General features: G+C 35.3%; 1 protein-coding gene across 2 annotated transcripts in view; it reads right to left on the bottom strand.

Annotated features, from left to right (window-relative positions):
* LOC150092360 (protein phosphatase PP2A 55 kDa regulatory subunit-like) overlaps positions 1 to 26,774 on the bottom strand; it is a 164,303-nt gene that overhangs the window by 109,451 nt on the left and 28,078 nt on the right. For both annotated transcript variants that reach the window (XM_090415159.1, XM_090415158.1), the window contains exon 3: positions 7,976 to 8,073. In XM_090415159.1, the coding sequence (XP_090271285.1) occupies positions 7,976 to 8,073 (98 nt within the window). The remainder of the gene's footprint in view (positions 1 to 7,975; positions 8,074 to 26,774) is intronic.

Genomic DNA, 26,774 nt, shown 5'->3' with positions numbered 1-26,774 from the left:
AGGATTCATTATAATTATTCCCATTAATTCTTAATGTTGAATAATGCAGTTTTGATATATGCGGTGTCCATCAAGGATTAATTAACCACATATATCAAGGGATACCTGTATAGTAATCCCTTTCATCGTTTTTTTAATATATTCTAAAACATATTGTCTCTATATAGTCCGCATCATGTATGTGCATATCATTGTTGAATATACCAGTTTCTGTTCTTGTTATTTAATTTGAAAGTCATACTGAAAATGTTCTTGATACTAGGGCAAAAAATTTGATACCAATAAAAATACATATTTAAGTTAAATCTGTTTTATGTTATTTATTTATGTCTTACATTCCTATACATCAAATTAAATAATTTTTCTTTTAATTCCTAATATGCTAATTAACTTTAAAAAAAATTCAAACTGCCTGATGAAATTCGGCAAAATAAGTAAACAAAATGATAAATCATTCTGTTATACTCAGACCTCTCTATGCATATACACCAGTGATATATATATATTTATGTGCTTCTTGTAAAAGTAGTAGTGTCAGCACAGACTAATTCAACTACTACATCATGAATTAGAGTGAAGGAAAGGGTAGGGGTAAACAAGAGAGATAAAATGCTGAAGTTTAATTTGCATTTATCTTTTACACAAAGCAGATTATAAATTATGTTTTTTTTATAGTTATAAAAAAAGAAGTAATTTATAATCTGCTTTGTGTAAAGGATAAATGCAAATTAGACTTTAGCATTTTAACTTTATTTAAATTAAGAGGATATTAAATCCCACTTTGTTTTAAAACCGAATAAGGAACTCAAAGATTGGAATCAGAGAGTTTCATGCTGAATGTAGTACAAAACTATAAAAGTATCGGTGACTACTAGCATGAACTAATACACGTAGTCCAAGTACGTATTGCCGAAATGAAGCCTATCGGCTCTTTATATTTAAGTAACTTAATGGGTGCACCTTTTTGACAACTCGTATAGCAGAGTATATAAGTTCTTTTCGCTATACCCTTTGGTATTAATTTGGTCTAGCTACTCACTGATGAAGCCTCAATAAAGGCTGAAACCGGCCTGGGTAGTGACATTATGGAAAATACCAAGAATAGCGATCAGAACTTTACCACCTTTGCTGCGAGTTGCCCGAGTTTGTACTACATACTTGGACTACGTGCGTTAGCTCATGCTAGCAGTTGCCAATACTTTTATAGTTTACTATACTACATTCGGCATGAAACTCTCCGATTCCAATCTTTGAGTTCCTTATTCGGTTTTAAAACAATGTGGGATTTAATATCCCCTTAACTTAAATAATGTTTAATTTATTTTGACTATTATGGAAGATTTTTTTTTTTTTTTTTTGTATTATCATCATGGAGAGAAATTGGTGACACAAGAAGAAGTACACAAGTAATTATGGATGAAATAACTGCTCCATGATTTAACATTACATAATCAAGAACAAAACAGATTTAGGAGTAGTAGCAACCATCTTATGAGCAGCAAGTTGCTACTATTACCAAACATTCTGCATTTGAGTCCAACTTATGCAACAATTTTTTTTTTTTTCTCACAAGGGAAGGGAAATGAAATATACTTGAATTTACTAAAATGCCAGTTATTTTATGATTTACTTGTGTATCAAGTCCTGCTGAATTATGAACATTTCATTTGTGTTTCTAAAGTGATTAGAGTGCCTTAAGCTAAAAGTGAAGCAACACTATAATCAATAATGTTAGTTTGCTTAACATGCAATAAAGCAGTCTGTGCAAGATGAATTAAGATGTATGCTAAATGTCATGAATCGAAATTTACATCAACAATAAGGGAAATAAACAAGTGATAAATCTCTTAATATTTAAAGAGTTAAATTTAACAGTTTAGTTTTACAGAAGGATTAGTGTACTTCAATTATGATAACAGGTTAAAAGATGTGGATTGTGATATTAAAATATCACTCTTCAAGGCATTTAAAAATGAAGAACCTAAAATAATGAGGGATTTATTATCCCATTAACTAACTTAACCTGAAGGAATATTTTTTATATCACTCTCACACAAAAGCAAAGCAATCTGTCCTTTTTGAAGAGTTTGTAATCTCTGGGGAATATGTCATGTGGAAGTATTTAATATCAACATTGTTTTTTGAACTGCAATGCAATGAACAAATAGTCCACCAGAAAGCAGCAGATTAACTCCATTGCATAACATGGATCGGAGGAATTCTCTGATCCATGTTATGCAATGTATTTATTTATTTATTTATTATCTTCAATTCTGGCTTAGTTCTCCACTGGAATCAATAAGAAGCAATCATCTGACTACAAAAGGTGTTTCTCAAGCTGCTGAGGAAACAAGCTGTGCCTTTCTTGGTATGTGAGAATACTTTATCTGGTTTTTATGGTGTGAACAACTATCAAAACTTCTAGAACTCCATTTTTTTTTATTCTAAGATTCATTTACAATGTCCCCCCCCCTCATTTTATGAGGGTTTATGAATATACTAGTCTAGGTGGTAGATATCTTTCATCATCAAGTGAAATACCACCAGCTTGCTTATTAAAGTTGCAAGTGGCTGCCATGTTTTATCTTCAAAGGAGTAAGTTTTCTACCCCCACCCCCTCACATGCTGGGCATGCTTAAAACAATGTCATTAATGAATTAGAGAGAAAGCACTTCCTCCATGAGGGTATAGCAGTAAAATAGTCCTATAGGTTAGCTGTTAAATAGTACAGGGAACTGAACCCGATGGTAAATTATATGCTGGAGGCTTTCCTAATCAGCTGGCAAATAATCCCGCTCTGCCAGGTTGTGCCTGGGAGGGAGTCAAAGTATAGCAGCATACAGGGGACACTGTTGAAGCCACACTGGGATTGGAATCTAGAAGCTCCCTATGTGAGTCCCTCACTTCAGCTGCATGACTTACTTGCACCAACCCTATCATGAAAGATAACCAAACAAATGTTAGCATCACCATCACTGTGAATGTCAAAAGTCTCCCATAAAAATTTTTTTTTTAAAAACACAAAAATCATGAAAAATGCAGCAACCAAAAAACCAAAATATCACAAAAATTTCATTAAATACCAAACCACTTCCACATCCATTATAGAGCATCAAAATCCTATCTGCTAGTCTTAACCAAATCAATTTGCATCTTCTGCAACAATAGCCTCAGCCATTCCAACAACATCTTTTGACACATTCTGTTAAAAAAAAAGTATGAACATGTGCTTTTGGTCAAATAATATATTCCTTACTAAAGGCTACCAATCCTGGATTCCACACTTTTCAATTTGGTCTGGCTCAAGATTTTTTTTTATTTCACTTTACAGTTCTAATTTACTGCATTTACAGCTCTCGTATAACAATGAACTCATATAACAATGTTGATCCACTGATTTTAAAGTTGATTTCATACAGTTTAACACCAACTGAGATTTTCTTCCATAGGAGACCAACATTCATAGTACAAACTAGCACCCCCCCCCCTTCTCTAAATTCACAGATCAAACTGGAATGGAAGCTGAATTCATTTGCTATCAGTCATGACGTAACAAATAGTGAACATATCAACCAGAATACCAAACAATCCTCATCATTTCTCCAGCAACAGCACTCTGGATCTTTTCTTAACTAGTCCTTCCTCCAAATACACTATATATGTCTGCTCTCTTCTCGGCAATCAACCATAATCTAATCTACATCTTTTCCACAGATCGATCCCCTCCCAGCCAATCTCAGCTCATGCCAATTGGAATGATCTCCAGGATTTCTTCGTCTCTATTCACGTATAAGATTTATTCATTTGCCTGATCCAAACAGCTACTTTGAACTAATACTCCAAATAATCCTTACTGGAATGAGGGGTCTTCATTAATTGCAGTAGAGCAATCCCAACAAAATATCTATTTAAAATGGCATAATACAGAAACAGAGCACTTACAGAAAAATTAGTGGAGGCAGTCTGTGAGAGAGAATTCACCTGTTAGGCAGATTGCCTTCTTCTGTATACAATCAATAATTTTAGGAACGTTTTGTGTGCACCACCCCCAAATGCAAGAACAATATTCTAAGGTGGGTCAGATTTGAAATTTGAAAAGGAGAGAAGGGTATTTTGAACAAAAAAGAATACCAAGTTTTTTTAGAGGCTAAGGAGACTACTGATGAATATGTTTATGCCAGATGAACTTGATATAAAACTTAGCCCAAGAAGGAGGAACCATTCTGAAGGGATATTAAGACATTATCAAAAGTAAAGAGTGAAGTAAGTTCTAATAAAACAGGACTCTGTTTTAATAACATTAAAATTCACCAAAATGTCTTTATCCCACTTGAGACTGGTGAGATCAGTATTTAAAACATTAGTTTATGGCAGATCTTGTAGTTTCAATCATCTGTTCTACAATTTCTCAAATGAAGAGCATGGGTGAGAGCAAAGAACCCTTGTAAACCAAGCACCAATAATGAAATCTGATAAGAGGTAGCCATCTACCATAACACTCAAAAAACAACCACAGAGAATTTTTTTAAATATTTCTCCCACATACATGAAAGTCAGAAGAACCTATAACAAACAGATGCCCTGTGTGGGCAGGGTCAGGAATAGAGTAATCTGTTGATATTCTTCTTGAACTGTTGGAGATGGTAGTGCTTTGGAAATGATTTCTGTGGAAAACTATTCCACAGAACTGAGATGGAAGAATGAAAGATCACTGGAAGTAGAAGGTTCAGTGAGTATGCAGCTTGACTGTAAAGGGATGCTGAGGAGCTGTAGCAAGAGTTCCTGTAGATCTGTCAGAAATGGGAAACATAATGGATGTTAGTTCTGCTGAACAGCAGCCATGATGGAAATATTTATAGAACAGCCACAATGCAGAAACTGATCTTCTGTGGGAAAGTGGACAAAGAGAGTCTGTAAAAGAAGTGTCATTTATCAACCATACTGTCCTTTTCTGAACAGCAGCAAGAATTTTTAGGGAGGTCTTTAGTACGCTACTCCATACGTGAAAACAGTATTCCAACGTTGGTTTGATTTGGGATTTATATAGAGCAAATGTTTGGCAGAGAAGTACCATCTTGAGCAGAATAAAATGAAAAGTTTTTTGGAACTGATGATGTTATAGATGTGATATGATTGTGCCAGGAAAGGTTTAAGAGAAGTCAGTCCAAGAAGAGAGATTTGGTTTTAATGTTCAGTTGAGCATTATCAAAAGTGCAGAAGATCCGAGGTTTTTAATGGGAAAAACAAGCAAAACTGTGTTTTGGAAGCATTGAAGTCGACCAGGTTGCCTTCATCCCAATCAAAAGATACTGTGACAATCAGTGTTCAGGGCACTTATTACATATGATCTTGAAGCTTGAGCAGTGCAAGGCTTGTCATATGAGTAGGACAAGTGGAGTGTGCTATCATCAGCAAAATTATGAATAGGGTTTGCAGTCAATGAGAGCAGGTCATTTATATAAATCAAGAAGAGGGTGGTTGAAATGACAGAACCATGAGGGTCACCAGCATTGATGAGAGAAAACACCATCCATGATTACATGGAGGGATTGATCTGAGAGAAAACTGGTGATCTATTTACTCTATTTACACAAGGATGAAGGCAGTCCAAATGACTAACTTGTTGAGAAGCTCTCAATGCCAGACCTATCAAAAGCAATGGACACAGGTTCTCTGAACCTTTCCATGGAATGGGTCCAAAGGTGAGTGACATAAGCTAGGAGATTTTTGTGGATCTGGAGTGGTGAAATCCATACTGGTGATCACTAATTAGATAGCAGTTCTCAAGGTGTTGAAGAAGTTGATTATCGATAACATTCTCCATTACTTTAGACAAAACTAATGTGAGAGCAAAAATTTATCTCCTTTTTGGGAACTGGCTTCAGTCTTCAGCATGGAAGAAAGCTTATGTATATACATGAGCTTTCTTCCATGCTGAAGGGTGGATGCCAGGTGAATATAGTTTAGTGAACAGGTGTCAGCTCAGGAGCACTTCTCTTGAGTGCAATGAACAGAATTCCATCAGGACTGACTGCTTTTGTGGTATCCAAGTTATTCAAGATTCTTCTGAGAAACATGTTGAGAAGTCCTTGACAAAAACAAGAAATGCCTTTGCAATATCAAGAGCAACCATAAGCCTCAAAATATTATGTTCTGTGTCCAGGAGTGGCAAGGTTAGTGATGATGTCTGCTGTAGAATGAGAATGGCCAAATCCATATTGGTGATCCCTGATTAACTGATGGGTCCTGCATGTAGTTAGGGAACACCAGTATGGAATTGGTCTTTCTCATTCTACAACAGACCTTATCAGTAACCTTACCACCACTGTACACAGGAAGATTTTGAGAAACTCATGGTTGCTCTTGATATTGCAAAGGTATCTGATCTTGTCTTGCATCAAGGCCTTTTCAACAAGCTATCTCATGGTCTGCTATCTGTCTTTTGCCAGGTTTCTCTCTGGTTGTTCTTTGAGTGTCATGGTGGATAACTTCTTCTGCTCTCACTGATGCTCTTTTTTTCTTTACATCAATGACGTCTCCCTTCAGCTTTAAATACTGTTTATAGTTTTCCTGATGACAGTACTTTCCATTCTTCTTCAACATTTAAAAAACTGTAGTCCCTCAAACTACAAAGATCTGACATAACTAATATCTTAAACACTGATCTGCTTGCCATTCTCAAGTAGAACAAAGACAATTTAGTAAACTGCAATGCTATTAAAACACGTTAACCTTTTCCATTACTTTTGAGAGTACCGAGGTGAAAGCAATGGCATGATAGTTTAATGGCCGACTTAACTCCCCTTTTAGGTACAGGCTGGATAAAGGCTTCCAAGCTGTTGAGTAGATTCCAGATGAATACAAGTGATAAGTTCACTTATCACTTATATTCAACTGTCACATTAACACCCATCCTATATCACTTATATAAGCTAGAATAGTGAATGTGTTAATTCAGGAGTACAAGTTTTGAGCACAACTAGAGGGATACCACCTGAACCAGGAGACTTAGTAGTATCAGAACTAATTAGGATTTTTCTGATGTCCTATTGAGAGATCAGAGGCAGCAAGCAGTGAACAGTTTACAGTATGGCAGGAGGTGATTTGCCTTCATCATCTAAGCAAGAATTGGAGGAAAAGACTGATAAAGAGTCTGCCTTATCTTTGGATAATGTTACCACCAGGATAAGAGAGGTGAAAACAAGGAAGGATAGAAGTTATGTTCAACAGCATTAGCAAGATACCAGAAGCATATTGTATTTGGCTTTTATGAAGTCTGCTTTGGATATGTTGATGATCTTACACTTGTTTTGGCTATAGTATAGATTGAATACGAAGCTGGGATTTGAATTGATCCAACAAATATATGCTGTGCTTTCATCAAGGACAGCAGTGGTACATTTTTTTTTTTTAAGAACCAGGGTTTGAATAGAGGTTGGAAAGAAAGGGTGTTCGACATGAGCACAGTCCAACTCCAAAACATAATGAATGAGCATTTTATCATCATCTTTAATTCCGACCTCTATTTTATGGAAGAACCTTCCGAATACTGTTTTTTCCAATGAGCACAACTGCCCAGTTCTTCTCGAAAAACTTGTCAATATTACTTCTTTCTCCTTAATCACTTGTCCATGCATGGCAACGTGGGTCTCGTGACCTTTCATGCATGGGAAAATTATTCACATAATGAACTTTACAAACCTGTCAGAGAATATGTACAACTGACAGACAGACTATACAGATTATATATCTGTATCAGAACATTAATCAGGTTTCTATAAAGCCAAGTTATTAAGAACCATAACAAGCCACTGAACCTCAGGCATTAAGAAAAAGATGAGAATTAACTTCATCAGAAAATCTTCATCTTAGAATCGTCTTTCAACTAAAAAGGTTCATGACAACAAAACACAATTTCCTCTCCTACATTAATCAGAGAAAGACATTGAGTACAAGAAAACTACATGACACTTACTGAAGGTTCATGCTGAAATATCACAATTCTTCCTCCTTTATCACCCGTTGCTAACAGGTCACCATCTGAATTAAACTCAACACAGGAAATAATATCAGCTGAAAGCAAAAGAATTCAGTTATGAAATATACATAATGAATATAACGTTTAAAAAATATAATTATACTTAGCCCTAATGAAAAGATTAGAGAACTAAAAATATGCATGATAAAATGAACTATATCCCATACTTATCTGATAACATGAAAGAAGCAACAGAACATAAAATATAATACTAACTGTAGCAAAACTATGTTACAATCATTTCATATTTTTGGAAGTATATACACTATACAGCTATATTTTAATCATCCATTAATTTCCTTACTATGAAGGAGAAGAATAAAATCTTTTGGTTCTGTCAAAGCTATTTTGTAGCAAAGGAAACCCCCCCCCCCCTCTTCTCCAGGTAACATCCTCTCTGAAACTAATATGGGAAACAGAGTAATAGGCTGAACTTGGCCAGTTAATAAAGACTGCTGGGATGGTTTTTGTATTTCTGCAATTAGTCAACAACAAGAGGCTTTTATCTTTGTAAAAAAACATTAACCTATATTATAACATAATTCCATTTAAGAATTTTTTTTTTCCCCTTTTTGAAACTATCTTTGCATTCCAAATTAAAAAAGAAATTTTTTTAAATGTAGCATGCTGCATTCCATTATTCATTGTTAACATGAGAAATATTTGCAATTTTGTTCTGGCAATCGATATTTAACTCTTCAGACTACTTGTCAGCGAGTTGAGTACAAGTTCTGTTTTTGCAGTAGCATCATACTAGTCAGTTTGTGAAATACGCTTGTCTCAGTTGTGAAAAAGCCGGACGTTAATGTGTTTTTAATCACTTGTGCCATCGCTATATATCTTATAATACAACAAAGTGTCAAATCATTGGACAGATGAGTGCTCTGTTTACAAAACTTTCTGCTGTTTTAAATTTTTCTTTTTATACAATCTCACCTCCACCCATGAAAGGTTCCATTATTAGTGTAGATAGATAAAAAAAAATCCTTAAAATTTACTTTTTAATCTGAAAATCCTGCTGTAGATAGCAAATATGGTATTTTTCATGCCACTTCAGCCCTCAAATAAGCAACATAGTGGTCTTAACGAAAGTGGATAATGAAATTTATCTCCTATTAAAAGACGATCGCAAACATCAATATCTATAGCAGGATCACAGACATCTATAAAAACCAACACGCAAGATTTGAACCTGCAGTTTGCTGGAGAGTGGATATGCTAACCATTCAGACTAGAAATATTCATATTCCTAAAAGACATCAACTGGTTTTTGCAATTCTAATAATTATGTAGGCAGCTATACTTGCACAATGACTGAAAAAAATAAGCATCAGCACTAAGATAGCCATTTTACTGAATGAAAAAGAAGTTCTTAATATCACCATCATCACATTCCTGACATGTACCCTAAGGGATGAACAGGATATGATAGTACTACATGAAAAATTTACATCATTACTAACTTCCTATCTACAATTTACCTCTAAATCAGTCTGTTACTTGTCAAGACTCCAATATTATCAGATCTTATATTTCTATCGTCTAAGACACTTTGTACCGCATCAATCCACCTATATCTTGGTCTTCCTCTGGATCATTTTCCTGCCAACCTGGCACAGAACACCTGTTTTGTTAATCTTTCCTCACCCATTCTGTTTAAGTGACCATACCACCTGAGATCAGCTCTGCTAACACATTCTTGGATGCTGACAATGTCAAGTTCTTTCCTAATATCCTCGTTTTTAATATGATATTGCCATTGATGCCATCTGTTCATGCCCCTAATCTTTCTTAGGATTCTCATATCTGCGGTCTCTAGTCTTTGGTCAAGTGTTTTACTTCTGACCCAGCTTTCAGATCCATAAGTTAAAACTGGTTTGAACACTGTCTTGTATACAGCTAATTTAATGTTCTGACTAATTTCTCTCTTATTCCATATGAATTTATTCAAGTGACTTCCTACCATACCAGCTTTATTGATTCTGTTGTCTACTTCCATAGACATATTTAGGTAAATATTTAATTTACCGTCTTCACTATAAATCGTGCCTAAGTAGCTGAAATGTTTTACTTGTTCCACAGATTCTCCGTTCACAACACAGTTGAAATTTTCAACGATTCTACATATTTTCATTGTCTTTGTCTTTTTATTGCTGACCTTCATACCATATCTATTACAACAGCTATTCAATTTAGTCAGGGAATCTTGCAAACCCATCGCGGATTTATTAAGAAGTAAAACATATTCTGCACAAAGTAAGGAGCTGACATCAACATCTCCAATTTTGATATAATGTTTAATACCACTTTCCTTCATAATGTGATCAATATAGATAATGAATAACAGAGGGGATAATGTACATCCTTGTCTCACACCAGATTTAACATTAAACCATCTTCCTACTTCCTTCAATTCTAACTGCTGACCTGCAACTCAAATAAAGACTAAGTATTGCTTGATATAATGCCCCAATGACACCATATAACTGTAGTATATTGAACAGCTTCTCTCTTGGCACCTTTTCCAGATCTACAAAACTTAAATGCAGATCTTTCTTATATTCAAATGCTTTCTCAACTATTTGTCGTAAAGTGAAGATCTGATCCTGACTGCCTCTATTTGGCCTGAATCCAGCTTGTTCTTCACCAAGCTTTACTTCCACAATTCTTCTTAACCGTTTCTCAGGTATACTGGCATAAATCTTGCCTGGAACACTCAGTAGGGAAATACCTCTGTAATTCTCACATCCAGTTTTATTTCCCTTTTTATATATGGGTACTATTAGAGTTCTACTCCAATCATCAGGAATTCGTCCCTCTGTCCAGGCCTTCTGAACTATGCAGTGCAGCCACTGTAAGACTTTTATACCTCCATACTTCAGCATTTCTGGTCAAATATCATCTACTCCTACTGCCTTTCCACATTTCAAGCCTTTGATGGCTTTTTCTACTTCAAGTATGGATATGTATTCCTGACTGTATGCCTGTTGACAGTTTTTTTTCCACTGTGCCATCAGTGCTTGTTTCATTTAGCAATTTTTCGAAGCAATTGCTCCATATTTCAAGAATATCTTTTTCTCCAGTTTTCATGTCACCTTTATCATCTCTAACTCCTTTTACAACAATCTTTCCTCCATTTCTAAGCTTCTTCAACAACCTCCAGAATATCTTACCACCTTCTTGATATTTATTTTCTATGTTCTTGCCAAAGTCCTCCCATGACTTTTGTTTAGCTAATTTTACAGTGTTTAGCTTTCTTACATTTGTCTCTGTATTCTCTAAGAACAGAAGCTGACTTATTTGCCAGGAACTCTTGATATGCTGTCTTCTTTTCCTTCACTGCCTCTTTAACTTCCTGTGTCCACCATGGAGTTCTGAATTTTCTATCCTTGCAGACAACCTCACCACATGCCTCTCTGGCTGAATTAATCAGAGTTTTCTTCAATGTTTGTCACAGAATCGCCAAGGTTTGGTTCCTGTTCTCAAATCTTTCATTTTTTCTTCAATAATCTTTGTGTATTTTAGTCTACAGTTCACATCTGAGAGCTGCTCCACTTTTATTCGCTTAAAAACTCTTTTCAATATGAAATTCAATTTTTATTCTGCTGAAGACCAAATAGTGATCGCTTCCAATTTCAAATCCTCTGTACACTCTGGTGTCCTTCACCAGGGAGAAAACATCACTATCAACAATAACATAGTCAACAGGTGGCGAACCTATGGCACGCATGCCAGAGGTGGCACGTCCGAAAATTTTGCTGGCACGTCAACGATTTACATATGGTATCCTTTTATACACTTATAAATTATTCAATCTTATTTTTAAAATTGTTACAATACATACAAGTTAAATTTTGTTTTACAGGAGAGAGCAGCTATGGTGAATTCTATTCTATTGGTGTGGTATTAACAAAAGATCATGCAACCCTTTAAAGACAAATGGACTGACAATTTTTGAGTGAAATGCTAATTCTCTTCAACCGAATTCCATGGCATCTGCAACTGTCATAACAACATTCACTATATATTTCTTAATTTTAAGACATTCACGACGGGGTGTCGTTTATCGTTCTGACAGAAGTTCTCATTACCAGCGGGCTCTACTCACACAAAGTTTCAACCACTGGTTGATTTTTGTCTTGTTTGCATTTCAGCTGGAAGGGGAACTCAAGCATTATATGGCATGTTTCAATTCGTGGTAGAATTTTATTGAAGTTAGCCTTTGTGATCTGTCATAATGACATCGAGAATTTCAAATGCAATCAAACAAACACTTATTTCATGTAATTGAAAAATTAGACGAGTTTTAGTTAGATACTGTGTTTCCGGTGCAATATATGGTTTTGCTTGCATCTGTACAGCGTAGTTTCTGTGAGAGGGATACATGTGATTCATTAGTTAACACCGTTTTTATTCCAGCTCTCTAATTGCACTATTTGTTGAGAAATATATTATACAGACTGCAAAAGGCTCTGTACCTTATTCAGGGATACAATAAAACAAATTTTTTTTTTCTTGCATCTACAGTATATAATGGCTATTGGGGAAGGCATGTTGTTTTTGTGTGGGAGACATATGCAAAACATTTTGATGTTTTTTTTCGTAAAGTGAAATCAGGGGTGCCAGTTAAACGCGAGGGCAAGTTATATTCAACGGTAAGCGTTTGCTGACAAGTCGACATCCTTCTGCTGCTTCCCCTGCTCTGCTGACTTCTATGGTAAGTTACAATGCATAAATATTTTTCTCACAATCGTTTTTTTTTTTTTTTTTTTTTTTTTTTTTTTTTTTTTTTTTTTTTATCCAAACCAACATCATTAAAATCAATTTAATAATACAATAATAAATTTTATACTGAATAATATTATAAATTTTTGGTGATCAGCATGGGATATGTCAATGAAACTTACCACAAATTCATTTAATGATGTTGGCCCCAAAAGGCTTCACATCGGCGATACAAAATTATATAAATTAAGTGGATATTAAATCCAACATTAAACGTTAGTTTAATGTATGAACTTTTAAAAAAATGGGAACGGTATTTACGAGTAAGTTTGTTGGGACTGGGCCCTCTAATACAGTAAAAATACAGTCTTATAGAAAAAGAATTGAGAACGACTGGTCCTTAGGATTCCCTGACTTTTCCCTTTTCTAATCGCACGTGCGTTCATTATGCATTTCACATGAGCATCTGCCAGTGGGCAGAAATAAGCAGTGGCAAGTGCATTATTGTTGTGTATGTGCACTGTTTTGTTTTTGCTACTGTAAATGGGAATTATAAAGATAATTTAATTAGGCATATAATAAAATGTTGATTTTTTTGAAACTATAAAAAATGCATTTGATTTAAGTTTTGAATTATTTTGTTACAGTTCTACTGAACATGATTGGCGAAAATAGAAAACGAAAATTATCACAATCAAGCAGCAGAGAGTTCCAAAGCTGGTGGACTGAAGAGTATGGCATGATTAACAAAGACAATAAAGCAATATGTGTTTTATGTTCCGGGACAGTTGTGTGCAGAACGTCGTCAGTAAAAGGAATTATTATTTGACAAACCATAAATCGCTCCTTGAGAAAATCAAGGACGAACAGGAAGAATTTATTGCTCGGGCAATTAAAAATAGGAATATCCAGTCAACAACCCTAATGAAATTTATCAGTAGTCGTTCAAATATAACTGCTGCTAGTTTTTTGCCTCAAACGTAATTGCCAAACATGGGAAACCTTTTAGTGATGGGGAAGGTATAAAAGAAGCATGGTTAAAATGCACACCAGTTCTCTTTGAAGATTTTGAAAACAAGGGAAAAATTATTCAAAGAATAAAAGATATGCCTTTGGCTAGAAACATAGTGAAAGATAGAATCACAGAAATGGCTAAAAATATAACTCATCAGCAAAAAATAGATATATACTCTTCTGGTTTAATTTCTCTTTGTCTTGATGAGAGTACTGACACAACTTGATCAGCTCGTTTAACAATTTTTATTCGTTATTCTGTTGAGAATAATATCAAAGAAGAATTGATAAGTTTAACATCATTAGCAACAACAACAAAAAGAATAGATATTTGCAACACAGTTGTAAATGCACTTGCTGAAAGAGATATAAATCCTTCCAAAATTGTATCAGTAACTACTGATGGTGCTCGCATTATGACTGGAGAGGAAAATGGGTTCATCAATTTATTTACCAAACGTATTGGACATTCAGTTCTGGGTTTTCATTGTATTATATTGGCAGGTTTTATGAGCAAAGGCTAGTTTCAAGCCAATGGAAGATATTATGAGCATTGAAAGAAAATTGGTCAATTTTATATCGGCACACACTTTAAATAAACAAAAATTTATAGAATTATTAAGTGAGGTAAACGCAGTGTACAATTGTTTACTTATGTACAAAAACACCGATGGTTAAGTGGGGGAAAGTTCTTCAAAGATTTGTTGAGTGTTTAGATGAAGTCAGACTTTTTTTTTACATAATGAGAAAATCATTGAAAAATACAATCAGTCAATGAACGCCGAATGGCTTTCGAAATTAATGTTTTTTTACTGATTTGTGTTTACATTTAAATGAATTAAATGTTAAACTGTAAGGTGTTAACAAGACAATTATTGTCATGTTTGATTTAATCAAAGCATTCGAAGCTAAATTACCAATCTTTAATCCTGACGTTATTTCCAATACCTTCCGATATTTTCCAAATACAAAAAAATTCTTTGCAGATCTAGAATCCCATGGAAAAAAAAAAAAAAAAGATCAAGTTGCTGTATATTATCGCTTATAATGCGAACTAGAAATTTTGTTTGAAAACTAGACCTAAAATGCCATGTCCACGTATAATGCGATCTGTTAATCTTGTTCCATAACATTATAAATAATACAATACGAATTAACGAAAGAAATATTTATTTTAAAACAAAATGCCAAAATACAATACGAATTAACGAAAGAAATATTTTAAAACAAAATGTCAAAATTCTTTAAATTCTTCTTCATCTTTTGAGTCATCAAACATTTCATTTATAAATTCATCTGTAGGGATTGCGCGTCAGCAGTTGTCGTCATCGCCTTCATGCTCTCCAATTTGTTGTGCATCATCCTCGCTTTCGTATATGACGTGATCTTCGAATCCATCCATTGAATTACTTATTCCACATTTAAGAAATGCGTGTTGAATCATTACAGATGGTATCGAATCCCATGCTTCTTTAACCCAGCTGGTGACTAGGGTGATCTCAGGCTTCTGAAAATTCCCACCCTTTGTCATCTTCACCAAACCAGATGACATCCATTCTCTCCATTTTTCATGTAAGTGATCTTTAAACTGCTTATTCAAGCTGACATCAAGCGGCTGCAAAACGGAAGTTAGACTACCCGGTATGACTGCTAGGTCTGTATGTAGCTCACGTGCTTTCTCTTTGCTTGCCTCTGTTAAATACACCCGGAACATATCCCAGACTAGAATGCTTTGTTGACGTAACAAGCTACCTGAACGTATATGTTCCATACTTGATCCAGCCACAATTGTACACCTTCATCCGTCCAACTTTTCTGATTGGCGCAAACAATTACACCTGGTGGAAATTTCATATGCTTCGGAATTTTCTCCCTTTTAAATATCACTGTCAGCTTTAATTTGGTTCCGTCTGCATTGCAGGCTAGAATTAGAACAACGGTAAAATGCGTTTTTTCATGTCCCGCTGTTCTTATGAAGACACCCTTTTCACCAACTGAATTTACTGTCCGATTCCCAGTCATATCAAAGTACACGGGCATCTCATCCATGCTGCCAATTTGGGAAAGTTCATATCCACGACACTTCCGTAATTTTATGATAAATTTATGGAAGGACTGCACTTTTTCTTCAAGCTGCTTTGGTAACTTCTGCGCAATTTTTGTTCAGTGTCGTAATGTTAATGCTTTGTGTTCCATAAATCTGTTGCACCACCAGGCGAAGCAAGAAAAGATGAAATACCTGGTGTGTCCTTGAATTTACCATTCTTGAGTTGTAGAGCTCGAAAACGAATTGCATTTCTTGTTACTATAATGCCATCTTGTCGTTGCGTCAAAATCCATTCATTTAGCTCTTCTTCGAGTTCTGGAAAGGATGTTACATCTCCACAACGGGCACGTTTCGTTTTGGGGATTATTTTCAAGACCGTCTTTTTGCTTACGCCAAAGTCTAACATTACTCTCTGCTACACCCAATTCTCTCATAGCAACACTGTTATTATGTTCTTCTGCAAAGTGCACGACACGCAATTTAAATCCTGCTTTAAAAGATGAATGTTTACGTTTCTGTTGGCTCATTTTCAGGCTAGGTTTGTTTAACGAATAATATTAAAAACGAACTATGGTTAAACTGATATACCTAACTGTGCTCTATCATTAGTACTACTTACATTACTGGCTTTATGCGCAGATACGATGCACGCACGGTTGTGAATGCGAGTGGGTCAAGTAGATTTGGTTGCATAGGAATTAGGTAGTATATATTGTGTGAGCAAGTCTATTAAGATGCTATATTTTTTAGGATCCACATATAATGTGAACCCATAACTTTAAGTAGTATTTTTTACCATAAATTTTTCGCATTATACGTGATCACAATGGTCACAATTACTTACGAAGTTGAGAGATCTTTTGTAATGATGTACAAGGTACAATGTCTATGCCTTTATTAGAGCTTTTTCAATTAAAAGTGAGTTAGCTAGTCACACATGGAGGTGAGGTTTTTCATCCTGCATGATATTCAAACCAGCCAGAAGAACACACAGACACAGAACAAAATACTTCAACTAATGGCTTCATAACCCTAACTGTTTTTGCAGTTATTCAAAACAAAACCAGGTTAATTGAATAATTATAAGACTAATATTATAATTTACATTTATTAGATAACAACATGAAAATAAAAAAATATTCTCTTCCTCCTTTCCAGGCTTATAGGCCAAGTGGCCTGTTCTGGACTCAATTTCATCTTTTTAAGGGTCTTCCTCTGCATTGAGTACCTTTTGGGTGATAATTTAGAATTTGTTTAGGTATTCTGCTTCTATTCATTCTTAGTACGTGTTCTTTCCATTTTTCTCTATAGCAAATAACTGTTTCATTTAGGGAGGTTGTAATTCCACGTTTTTTTTCTGATTTTGCTGCTTTTCATTTTGTCCATTATTGTGACTCCTTCAGTTCTGCGCAGAAATTTCATTTCGGATGATTCAATTCTTCTTTCATCTGCTTTTTTATATTGTCCATATCTCACTGCCATAAAGTAAGGTTGGTTTAGCTACTGTATTGTAGATTCTTATTCGTGTGTGTTTTTGTACATAATTGGGTTTAAAAATTTTATTTATAATGCATAAAAAAATATTCTAAAGTACATTTATAATGTATACTGGAATATTAATTAACAGATAATTTAATAAATACTTGCTATATTTTGGCAATGTCACATTGCCATCTTCATGGGAACCTACAAATATGGCACGTGCATGCAGGAACAAATTGTCCTACTTTGGTCAAATAGGCAGGAGCGAATATCAGGATTTCAGAACACAAGGACTACATCTGGTTTCACCAGTATAGCCACTCTGGGCTTGCAGACCATGCTCTAGATACCCGCCACAGGATACGTTCGAAGAAAGCCAAAATAATACTGCAGCAAGTTTAAGTACGAAAGATTATACAGTCCAACACAATTTTTGCTGACTTTTATATGAGACTTGTTTTTTACTAATTTGGGTGCGCTGATTTCAAATATCAAACCCATTTTTCTCTATCACGTCAGGTTTTTCCTCTATGGCATTTTCTTTTTGCTAATTTGTAAGTTTTTGATAGCTTTAAGGAGGCAGTACTATTTAGAGGATCAAAAAAAATCGATTTTTTAATATTATCTTCTGGAAGTATGTACTTTTAAAAATCTGTTCCTAACTTTTTATCAAGAAATTCGAAAAATTCCCAAAGACATAGCCTATTATTCAAAGCGGTACGCAGATCAGAATCGGAGCGCTCACCGCTCTAGCTTGTTAGTAAAAATAAATTTTTCAAATTTCTTGATAAAAAGTTAGGAACAGAGTACATACTTTCAAGAATGCTAAACAGTGTGTAAAACTAGCTAAACAAAAGTCATGGGAGGACTTTGGCAAGAATATAGAAAATAAATATCAAGAAGGTGGCAAAATATTCTGGAGGTTGTTGAAGAAGTTTAGGAATGGAGGAAAGTGTGCTGTAAAAGGAGTTAGAGATGATAAAGGTGAAATGAAAACAGGAGAAAAAGATATCCTTGAAGTATGGAGTAATTACTTTGAAAAACTTCTAAATGAAACAAGCAGTGATGACAGCACAGTGGTAAAAAACACTGACCAGGCATGCAGTCAGGAATACATATCCATACTTGAAGTAGAAAAAGCCATCAAAGGCTTTAAATGTGGAAAGGCAGCAGGAGTAGATGATATTCGACCAGAAATGCTCAAGTATGGTGGTATAAGAGTCTTACAGTGGCTCCACTGCATAGGTCAGAAGGCCTGGACAGAGGGACGAATTCCTGATGATTGGAGTAGAGCTCTCATAGTACCCATATATAAAAAGGAAAATAAAACTGCATGTGAGAATCACAGAGGTATTTCCCTACTGAGTGTTCCTGGCAAGATCTATGCAAGTATACTTTAGAAACGGTTGAGAAGAATTGTGGAAGAAAAGCTTGGTGAAGAACAAGCAGGATTCAGGCCAAATAGAGGCAGTCAGGATCAGATCTTCACTTTACGACAAATAGTCGAGAAAGCATGGGAATATAACAAAGATCTGTATTTAAGTTTTGTCGATTTGGAAAAGGCATATGACAAGGTGCCAAGAGAGAAGCTATTCAATACACTGCAGTTATATGGTGTCAATGGGGCATTATATCAAGCAATACTTAGTCTTTATTTGAGTTGTGAGTCAGCAGTTAGAATTGAAGGAAGTACAGGAAGATGGTTTAATGTTAAATCTGGTGTGAGACAAGGATGTACATTATCCCCTCTGTTATTCATTATCTATATCGATCACATTATGAAGGAAAGTGGTATTAAACATGATATCAAAATTGGAGATGTTAATGTCAGCTCTTTGCTTTATGCGGATGATGTTATACTTCTAAATAAATCCGCTACAAGTCTGCAAGATTCTCTGACTAAATTGAATAGCTGTTGTAATAGATATGGTATGAAGGTCAGCAATAAAAAGACAAAGACAATGAAAATAGGCAGAATCAAAATGTCAACTGTGTTGTGAATGGAGAACCTGTGGAACAAGTAAAGCATTTCAGCTATTTAGGCACGATTTTTACTGAAGATGGTAAATTAAATATAGAAATAGACAACAGAATCAGCAAAGCTGGTATGGTGGGAAGTCAATTGAATAAATTCATATGGAATAAGAGAGAAATTAGTCGGAACACTAAATTAGCTGTATACAAGACAGTGTTCAAACCAGTTTTAACTTATGGATCTGAGAGCTGGGTCAGAAGTAAAACACTTGACCAAAGACTAGAAACCCCAGGTATGACGGTCCTGAGAAAGATTATAGGCGTGAACAGATGGCATCAATGGCAATATCATATTAAAAACGATTATATTAGGAAAGAACTTGACATTGTCAGCATCCAGGAACGCGTTAGCAGAGCTAATGTCAGGTGGTATGGTCACTTAAACAGAATGGGCGAGGAAAGATTAGCAAAACAAGTGTTCTCTGCCAAGTTGGCAGGAAAACAACCCAGAGGAAGACCAAGATATAGGTGGATTGATACGGTACAAAGTGCCTTAGGCGATAGAAATATAAGATCTGATAATGTTTGAGTCTTGACAAGTAACAGACTGATTTGATGGAAAATTGTAGATAGGAAATTAATAATGATGTAAATTTTTCATGTAGTACTGTCATATCCTGTACACCCCTTGAGGGTACATAGCAGGAATTTGATGATGATGCTTTACATTTTTATTTTGTTTGTTCACAAAAGATATAAAGCTGAATTTCACATGTATAAAAATAAAACAAAATAAATAAATTACATCTATTTCAAAATATGATGCAAAATCAATCTTAGCAATAAATTTAGTACTGGAAATATTTGTACTGATTTGAAAAAATACAATTTTCAAGAGAATGTTATTTTATTCAGTAGAAAGCGGGGAGATGAGAAACAATCAAATTCAAATTGAGACCAACGTTTTTATTTGACTTAAATTGAAAAATAATCTTGAACTGATATTTTTTTTGAAAAAGAAACTAAAATTTGGACCAGAATCAAGAAAAAAAAAAAAAAAAAAAAAAAAATCCAAATCGATAAACAATATTAGTTTAAATGAAAATAGAGAAATAAGCCCATAATTACAACACAAGAAAACTATAATTTTTCCCTCTTCCCTCCTAAGTAAGATTAGTCACTAGGGCCTCATAAGAATCAGCAAGTCACTAATTTTTATGCCGCACTACTTTTTTAAAGCATACATTCAAACTTTTTCCATTAAGAATTTTACTTACTTAATTTGAATTTTTAATACTCACTATACTTATGAAGCACTTAATATTAAAATGTTTACCTTTTTTTTTTTGGCTTGTTTAAGTTTTCATTCAAAAATACTAATTTAAATGAGTAACTTTCTTGAGAAATTAAAGAAAATATAATTGTACGCTTAATAAACACCATTCTGAGAATGAGAGGAAAATTATAAATGAATAGGAATCCCCTGGAGATGTACAGAAGCACTGATAAGCCCACAGGTATATAGAATAATCCATTAGATGTTGCATTTTAAGTAAAATTATCATGGTCATCAGAGGTTGACTACTAAAGAAAATTGACATATCTGATTTGAGCTACTGGTAAAGGTAAATATTGTTTTAGGCTTGATTAGTCCATTAATAATCTATTGCAACTGAATTCGTAACTCATCTAACCAAAATCTGCTTCTAATCAAGTAAACAGATGATGCTGGTACTGTCACAATAGTGTTCTGTTTGGGTTTAGAACCTGGGACAGGAGAAACTTAAAGGATGATACTGCTCTTAGAGAAGAGCCATGTCTAGTTGAATTTTAATTAACATTTTATTTCAAATGAGAATGTACAATCAATTCATAATAGATTATGATTATTATTATTCAGGCCTCCATGGAGTCAAAAGACTCATCGTGGGAGGTCCTTCCTAAGAAACACAGTCTATCATACCACTCCTTAAACTCATTGACCGTTCTCGCTCTCACCACTCCATCAGGCAATGCATTCCATGGTTCAACCACCCTCCATGCATAGAAACCACTCCACATCCTCTTGCTCACAGTTTCCTTTCGTAACTTCCAGGGATGGCCTCTTGTCATCACTCCTTCCCTCTGTTCAACCAAGCAAAAGAAGTCCCCAGTGTCAACCCTGTAGCCACCTCTCAACAGTTTAAGTCTCAATCATATCACCTCTCCTCCTTCTATCCACCAAACTCTGCAGTCCACATTCCCTCAGCCGATCCTTGTAACTATCATTGTACAGGCCTGAAATCATCTTTGTTATCCACCTTTGTACCCTTTCCACAGTTAATTTATCCCCTTCAAATCCTGGGGACCAAATCTGAGAACAATAGTCCAAGTGTGGTCTGATCAGGGTCTTGTACAACAGAATGCTAACTGTTTTATCTCTGCAGGTCAGCGCCCTTCTCATTATTGCAGCAATCCTCTGTGTTACCTTCACCGCCTTTGTAATGTGTCCCCTAAATTTCAGGTTTCTATCAATCATCAACCCCAGATCTCTTGTCTCCTCTACTTCCTCCAGTATAACTCCTCCCATAGGGTATGCAGTATCCCATCGATGTTTCCCAAACCTCAAGACCTTACATTTTGCTGCATTAAACCGACACCCCCATTCATTTGCCCATCTATCTAGCTTATTCAAATCCTCTTGCAGGGCTGCCCGCATCTGCACTATTACTAATAATTCTTCCCAGCTTCGCATCATCCGCAAAGAACTGAATATCACCTTGCACTTGAAATCCACTAACAATGTCATTGATATAAAGGTTAAACAATATAGGTCCCAGTACTGAGCCCTGTGGGACCCCACTTGTAACCCTCTGCTTCCTTGAAACTGCCCCACCATACACAACTCTGATACCTATCGGACAGCCAATCCTGAATCCAGTTGACCAATCTGACATCCAGACCCATGTACTGCAACTTAAATATCAGCTTATCATGTGGCACCCTGTCAAATGCCTTCGCTAAGTCTAAGAAAGTGGCAGTATATGCCTTTCCCTCATCTAATGCTCTTGTAACTTTATCATAAAAGGCTAGCATATTACTAAAACAAGAGTGCCCCTTCACAAATCCATGTTGACTCTCACAGATAACATTACCCTCATCTGCCCAATGCTGTATAAGGTCCTTCACTACTTTCTCCAAGATCTTACTAACTACTGATGACACACAAACTGGCCTATAATTAGACACTTCCAGTCTGCTACCACCCTTATGCAATGGCACTATCTTACCTTCCTTCCATTCCATCAGCACCTTTCCTGCAGCCAGACTTTCATTGAAAAGCCAGGTCAAAAATATCATGTAATATATAAATTTAAAAAAAAAATCATGAAAATCTGAATAATGGGAATCAAAACCCAAACTTAATCTGAAGATGTAATAAAACTGAAATTGATATTTATAAAATCCTTGAACTTTAACCCCCACCCAAGGAACTTCAGAACTTTCCATCAACCCTGGTAGAATGCTCCTTTGCTTACTTGGGTAAAGGATTACTTTACCCAAGCATGCAAGCAAACTCTGCTTGTGTAATATCTTCATGACTACTTGAATATAACACTGTTGACTTTCCACCAATTGCCTTAATATCCCATAATGCATCATGAGAAGAGTTACTATTATCCAGAGTGGTTTTGACCTTTGAGGTCTCACCTGTCAGAACCAGACCCAGGAAGACCAAATTAATGTAGAAGTCGTATCATCTATATACAAGTGGTGTGTCACCATATTATCAAAATATTCTGGATTAGAGACAGTTGAAGGTTCCAGGCAAATTCCTGTAAAAAGTTCTTATGTCTAGCTCCCATTGATTAGACCTCAAAGGTTGAAGGTTGTAACCCTCAACATAACACTTTTGTATTATGGGATACTGAGGCAACTGATGTGGAGTCAGCCTCTATATACGTGTAGACTAATCATCAAGGTATTTCATGCACAAACTGATTATGTTTGGTTAGAGGATTTTTTTTTTTTTAGATGACTCTCACCAGCAAAAAGGTTACATAAACCTATAATCATACTGTGGATAAGCTAAGGATTTTTTTTTTCTTTTATTAATTAATTTTAAATAAATAATATATTTCTTACATAGTCCAGAAATATATTATTTATGCCAGTTATGCCTAACCTGCTCTGCAGATTAGGCATACTTATCTCCACTCCTCTCAACTGGAGATGAATATTAATGATGATTCATCTCAATCACCAACATCCATGTTAGAGAGTGGATACACTAACTACTTGACCAACCAAGCTGGCAAAACAAGAATATAAATTCTTGTCAAGCAGAAACAGTATCCCTTGTGGAGATAAAAGGGTAGAAATGCAGAATCTTCTGTAAAATTTACCAGACAGTTGTGTAAGGCACATCCACCTATTCTGATACAGCACATGCACTGCAGGAACAACACTGTTATTCATGGTCTGCTCCACAACAGCAGTAGCAACTTTCTCTTGTTGTGAAACTGATTGTGATCACTGCCAGGTCTAACTCCCACCAATCTCATTTCTTCAAGACAAATAATCACTTGTTGCAGAGCACACATGGAGATAGTGGACCTTGTCGACATTTGCTCGGGCAACGAAATTAGTGAAATGCAGCAACAGCATTGCAATTGTTTAGGTAGTAGAGCTTCATAAGCAAAGCATGTTGGGGCAAGGTGCCATAACTGTGGACAGCATTAACAACCAGAATGAACGGAAATCTTGCGTTCTTCTTTTAAAACCCTCCTGGCACCTGCAGAGTTGCAATGCAAATTCCTTTCATTTGATGTTTACAATAACCATGGTGATGGTGAATTTTGGAACTACTCCCTCCCTTGGATATCACTTCTATGTGATGCATAATGTATTCCTGCAAAGTTTTGCAAGACTTGAATTAATGGGTGGAGCTCCACAAGACCTTAAACAGGGAAACTTTAACTTTGTTCACTGTGTAGTTATTTTACTCTTTTTTTTTTCATTTTCATTGTAAAATATTGCTGCATGCATTGAAAATAATTGTAATTATTCATTGAAACATTTGTTTCAATAAATAGATAACAAAAAAAATAAATAAATCTAAATTTGTTCAAAATTTTAACAAAAATTCTAAATATGAAAATATTATATTTAGGCACCTCAATGCAGTCAGGGCCTTACCGAGGGAGAGTCATATAATTCCTTGACAAATGAATAGAACCGTTTTTATGTTGCTTCCACCCACAAAAGATTATTTGCAAATCTACAGTACATTTTGTACCATGGGTAGGCTACAGATTGTTTTCCCTATTATCAATAGAATACATTTTTTACAGTCTGGAAACTGCTCTAGTTCAAATGTCAAATAATTCAAGCCACTTCAGGCCTCCAATAAGCAGGGTAGTGGTCTCAAACCAAGTGAAGAAATTCATCTCCCACCTAAAGACAATCACAAACATCCATGACCACGGCAAGATTCGAAAGCAGTCTGTTGAGTGGAAAGTGGGTACTAACCACTCCGCCAATCTAGACCTCACATTTTTACGTGAGGTCTAGATTGGCTGAACAACCGGCTTCTGTCCACTGTTTTGACTGCTGTTTGGATTCTGGTGTGTAATGGTAAATCCAAGTCTTACCCATAGTAATAAATCAACACACAAAATCAGTTTTATTCTTGTTAAAACACTCCAAGCATTGTTCAGAGTGTGACAGGCTTTCAGAAATGATCCCAAGTTGTTCCTCTCCAGCCCACCATGAGCTGAAAAATTTTTCCTGCATCTTTACTGTAAGAACTCTCGTGACTCCTCCTTTTTTCTAAAATGTCACAAATGTATATGCAGTAGGAGGGTGGTCTGAAAAGTTCTTGGCAAAACAATGAGAAAAAACAAAATTTATAATTTAGAAATTATTTTTATTTTTCAACATAATCTCCCTTAAGACTAATATATTTATTCCAGCGATGGTCCAGAAGCATTATTCCTGTAGTGCTTCTCAGTAAGATCTGCAAAATAACCCTCTAAACTGCAATCACTTCTTGATTCAAAGAAAAAAGGCTGACCAGTGAGGAAGAGTTTTAGTTTTGGGAAGAGATAAAAGTCGGGGGAGCCAAATCTGGGGAATATGGTGGATGTTCTAACAATTCACAGTGCAGATCCCTTAATTTTCTCATTGCTAAAACACCTTTGTGGACAGGTGCATTGTCCTGATAAAGATGATCTTTTTCTTCTGTAAACCTGGTCTTTTCTCACAATTTTTTTCGTCTAGTCTGGTTAAAAGATCGGAATAATATTCCCTGGTTATTGTTTTATCCTTTTCAAGATAATTAATAAACAAAATGCTTTTAGCATCCCAAGACACAGATGCCATAACGTTCCCTGCTGATGGAACCGACTGTCTTCTTTGGCACTGAACAACCGGCTACTGTGCACTGTTTGAATTCTGGTGCGTAATGGTGGATCCAAGTCTTATCCATAGTAATAATAAATCAATAAACAAAATCAGTTTTATTCTTGTTAAAACACTCCAAGCACTATTCAGAGATTTTCATGCGAGCGAGTTTTTGATATGCTGTGAGCAAGCAGATCTGCGGTACCCATCTTGCGCAAAGCTTTTTCATTTGCAATTCTTCATGCAAAATATATCCTACACGTTCTTTTGAAATGTCTAGTCTCAGCAATTTCACACACTTGATCAATGATTTCTGTTTTTACACTTTGTGATGATCCACTTGGAAGTCCTCCAAGTGGATCATCTTCAAGGCTGGTATGGCCACATTTAAACTCGGCAGTCCATGTCTTAATTGTCGAAAATGAAGGAGAAGAGCCTATAAACTTTCACGAACTTGGAATGAATTTCTTTTGGCATTAAACCTTCTTTTACAAAGAATTTTATAACTGCATGGTACTCAAATTTATCCATTTCAAGGGATACAGACAACACTTTTGCTTCAGAACGAACCACTTGATAGAATGACTTGCAATTTCACATGGATACTTATGAGAGATGTACTAACTTAGAGAAAAAAAAAAAAAAAAAAAAAAAAAAAAAAAAAAAATGCTGAAAGTGCCGCCATCTATGGCCAAGAACTTTCAGACCACCGTTGTAATATTCCAGAATTTCAGCCTTTCGTTGCTGTAAATACATGCTGAAAATGTCAGAAGCATATTACATGCAGATTACTTTAAAATTTATGATCATTTTAATGTATTCCAATTACACCCCCACAAATTCCCATGAGAAGACAAGATTTATAATTACTTTGTCTAATTTTCAACTCAAAATTTTTTACTGAGTATTTTACATTTCAATATCCAAACTTTATTACTTCATTTTACTGTTTATTATTCCTGTTAACACCGTTTCCTTCTCAGCATGCCATCAGTTGTCTGAGAAGACAAACAGCTCAACTTATTCTAATTTTCACAAATAGATTTCCTGTTATATTTTGTAATAAAAAAAAAAAAAGTTAATTTAAAAGGAATAAAAAGTTAGCTTTGA

This window comes from Typopeltis vanoorti, chromosome 26, assembly GCF_054136105.1.
Source record: "Typopeltis vanoorti isolate ZY-2024b chromosome 26, IOZ_Tvanoo_1.0, whole genome shotgun sequence".
Classification (NCBI taxonomy): Eukaryota; Metazoa; Arthropoda; class Arachnida; order Uropygi; family Thelyphonidae; genus Typopeltis; species Typopeltis vanoorti.
The sequence above is the reverse complement of the archived record's forward strand: the minus strand, read 5'-3'. Positions and strand labels throughout refer to the sequence as shown.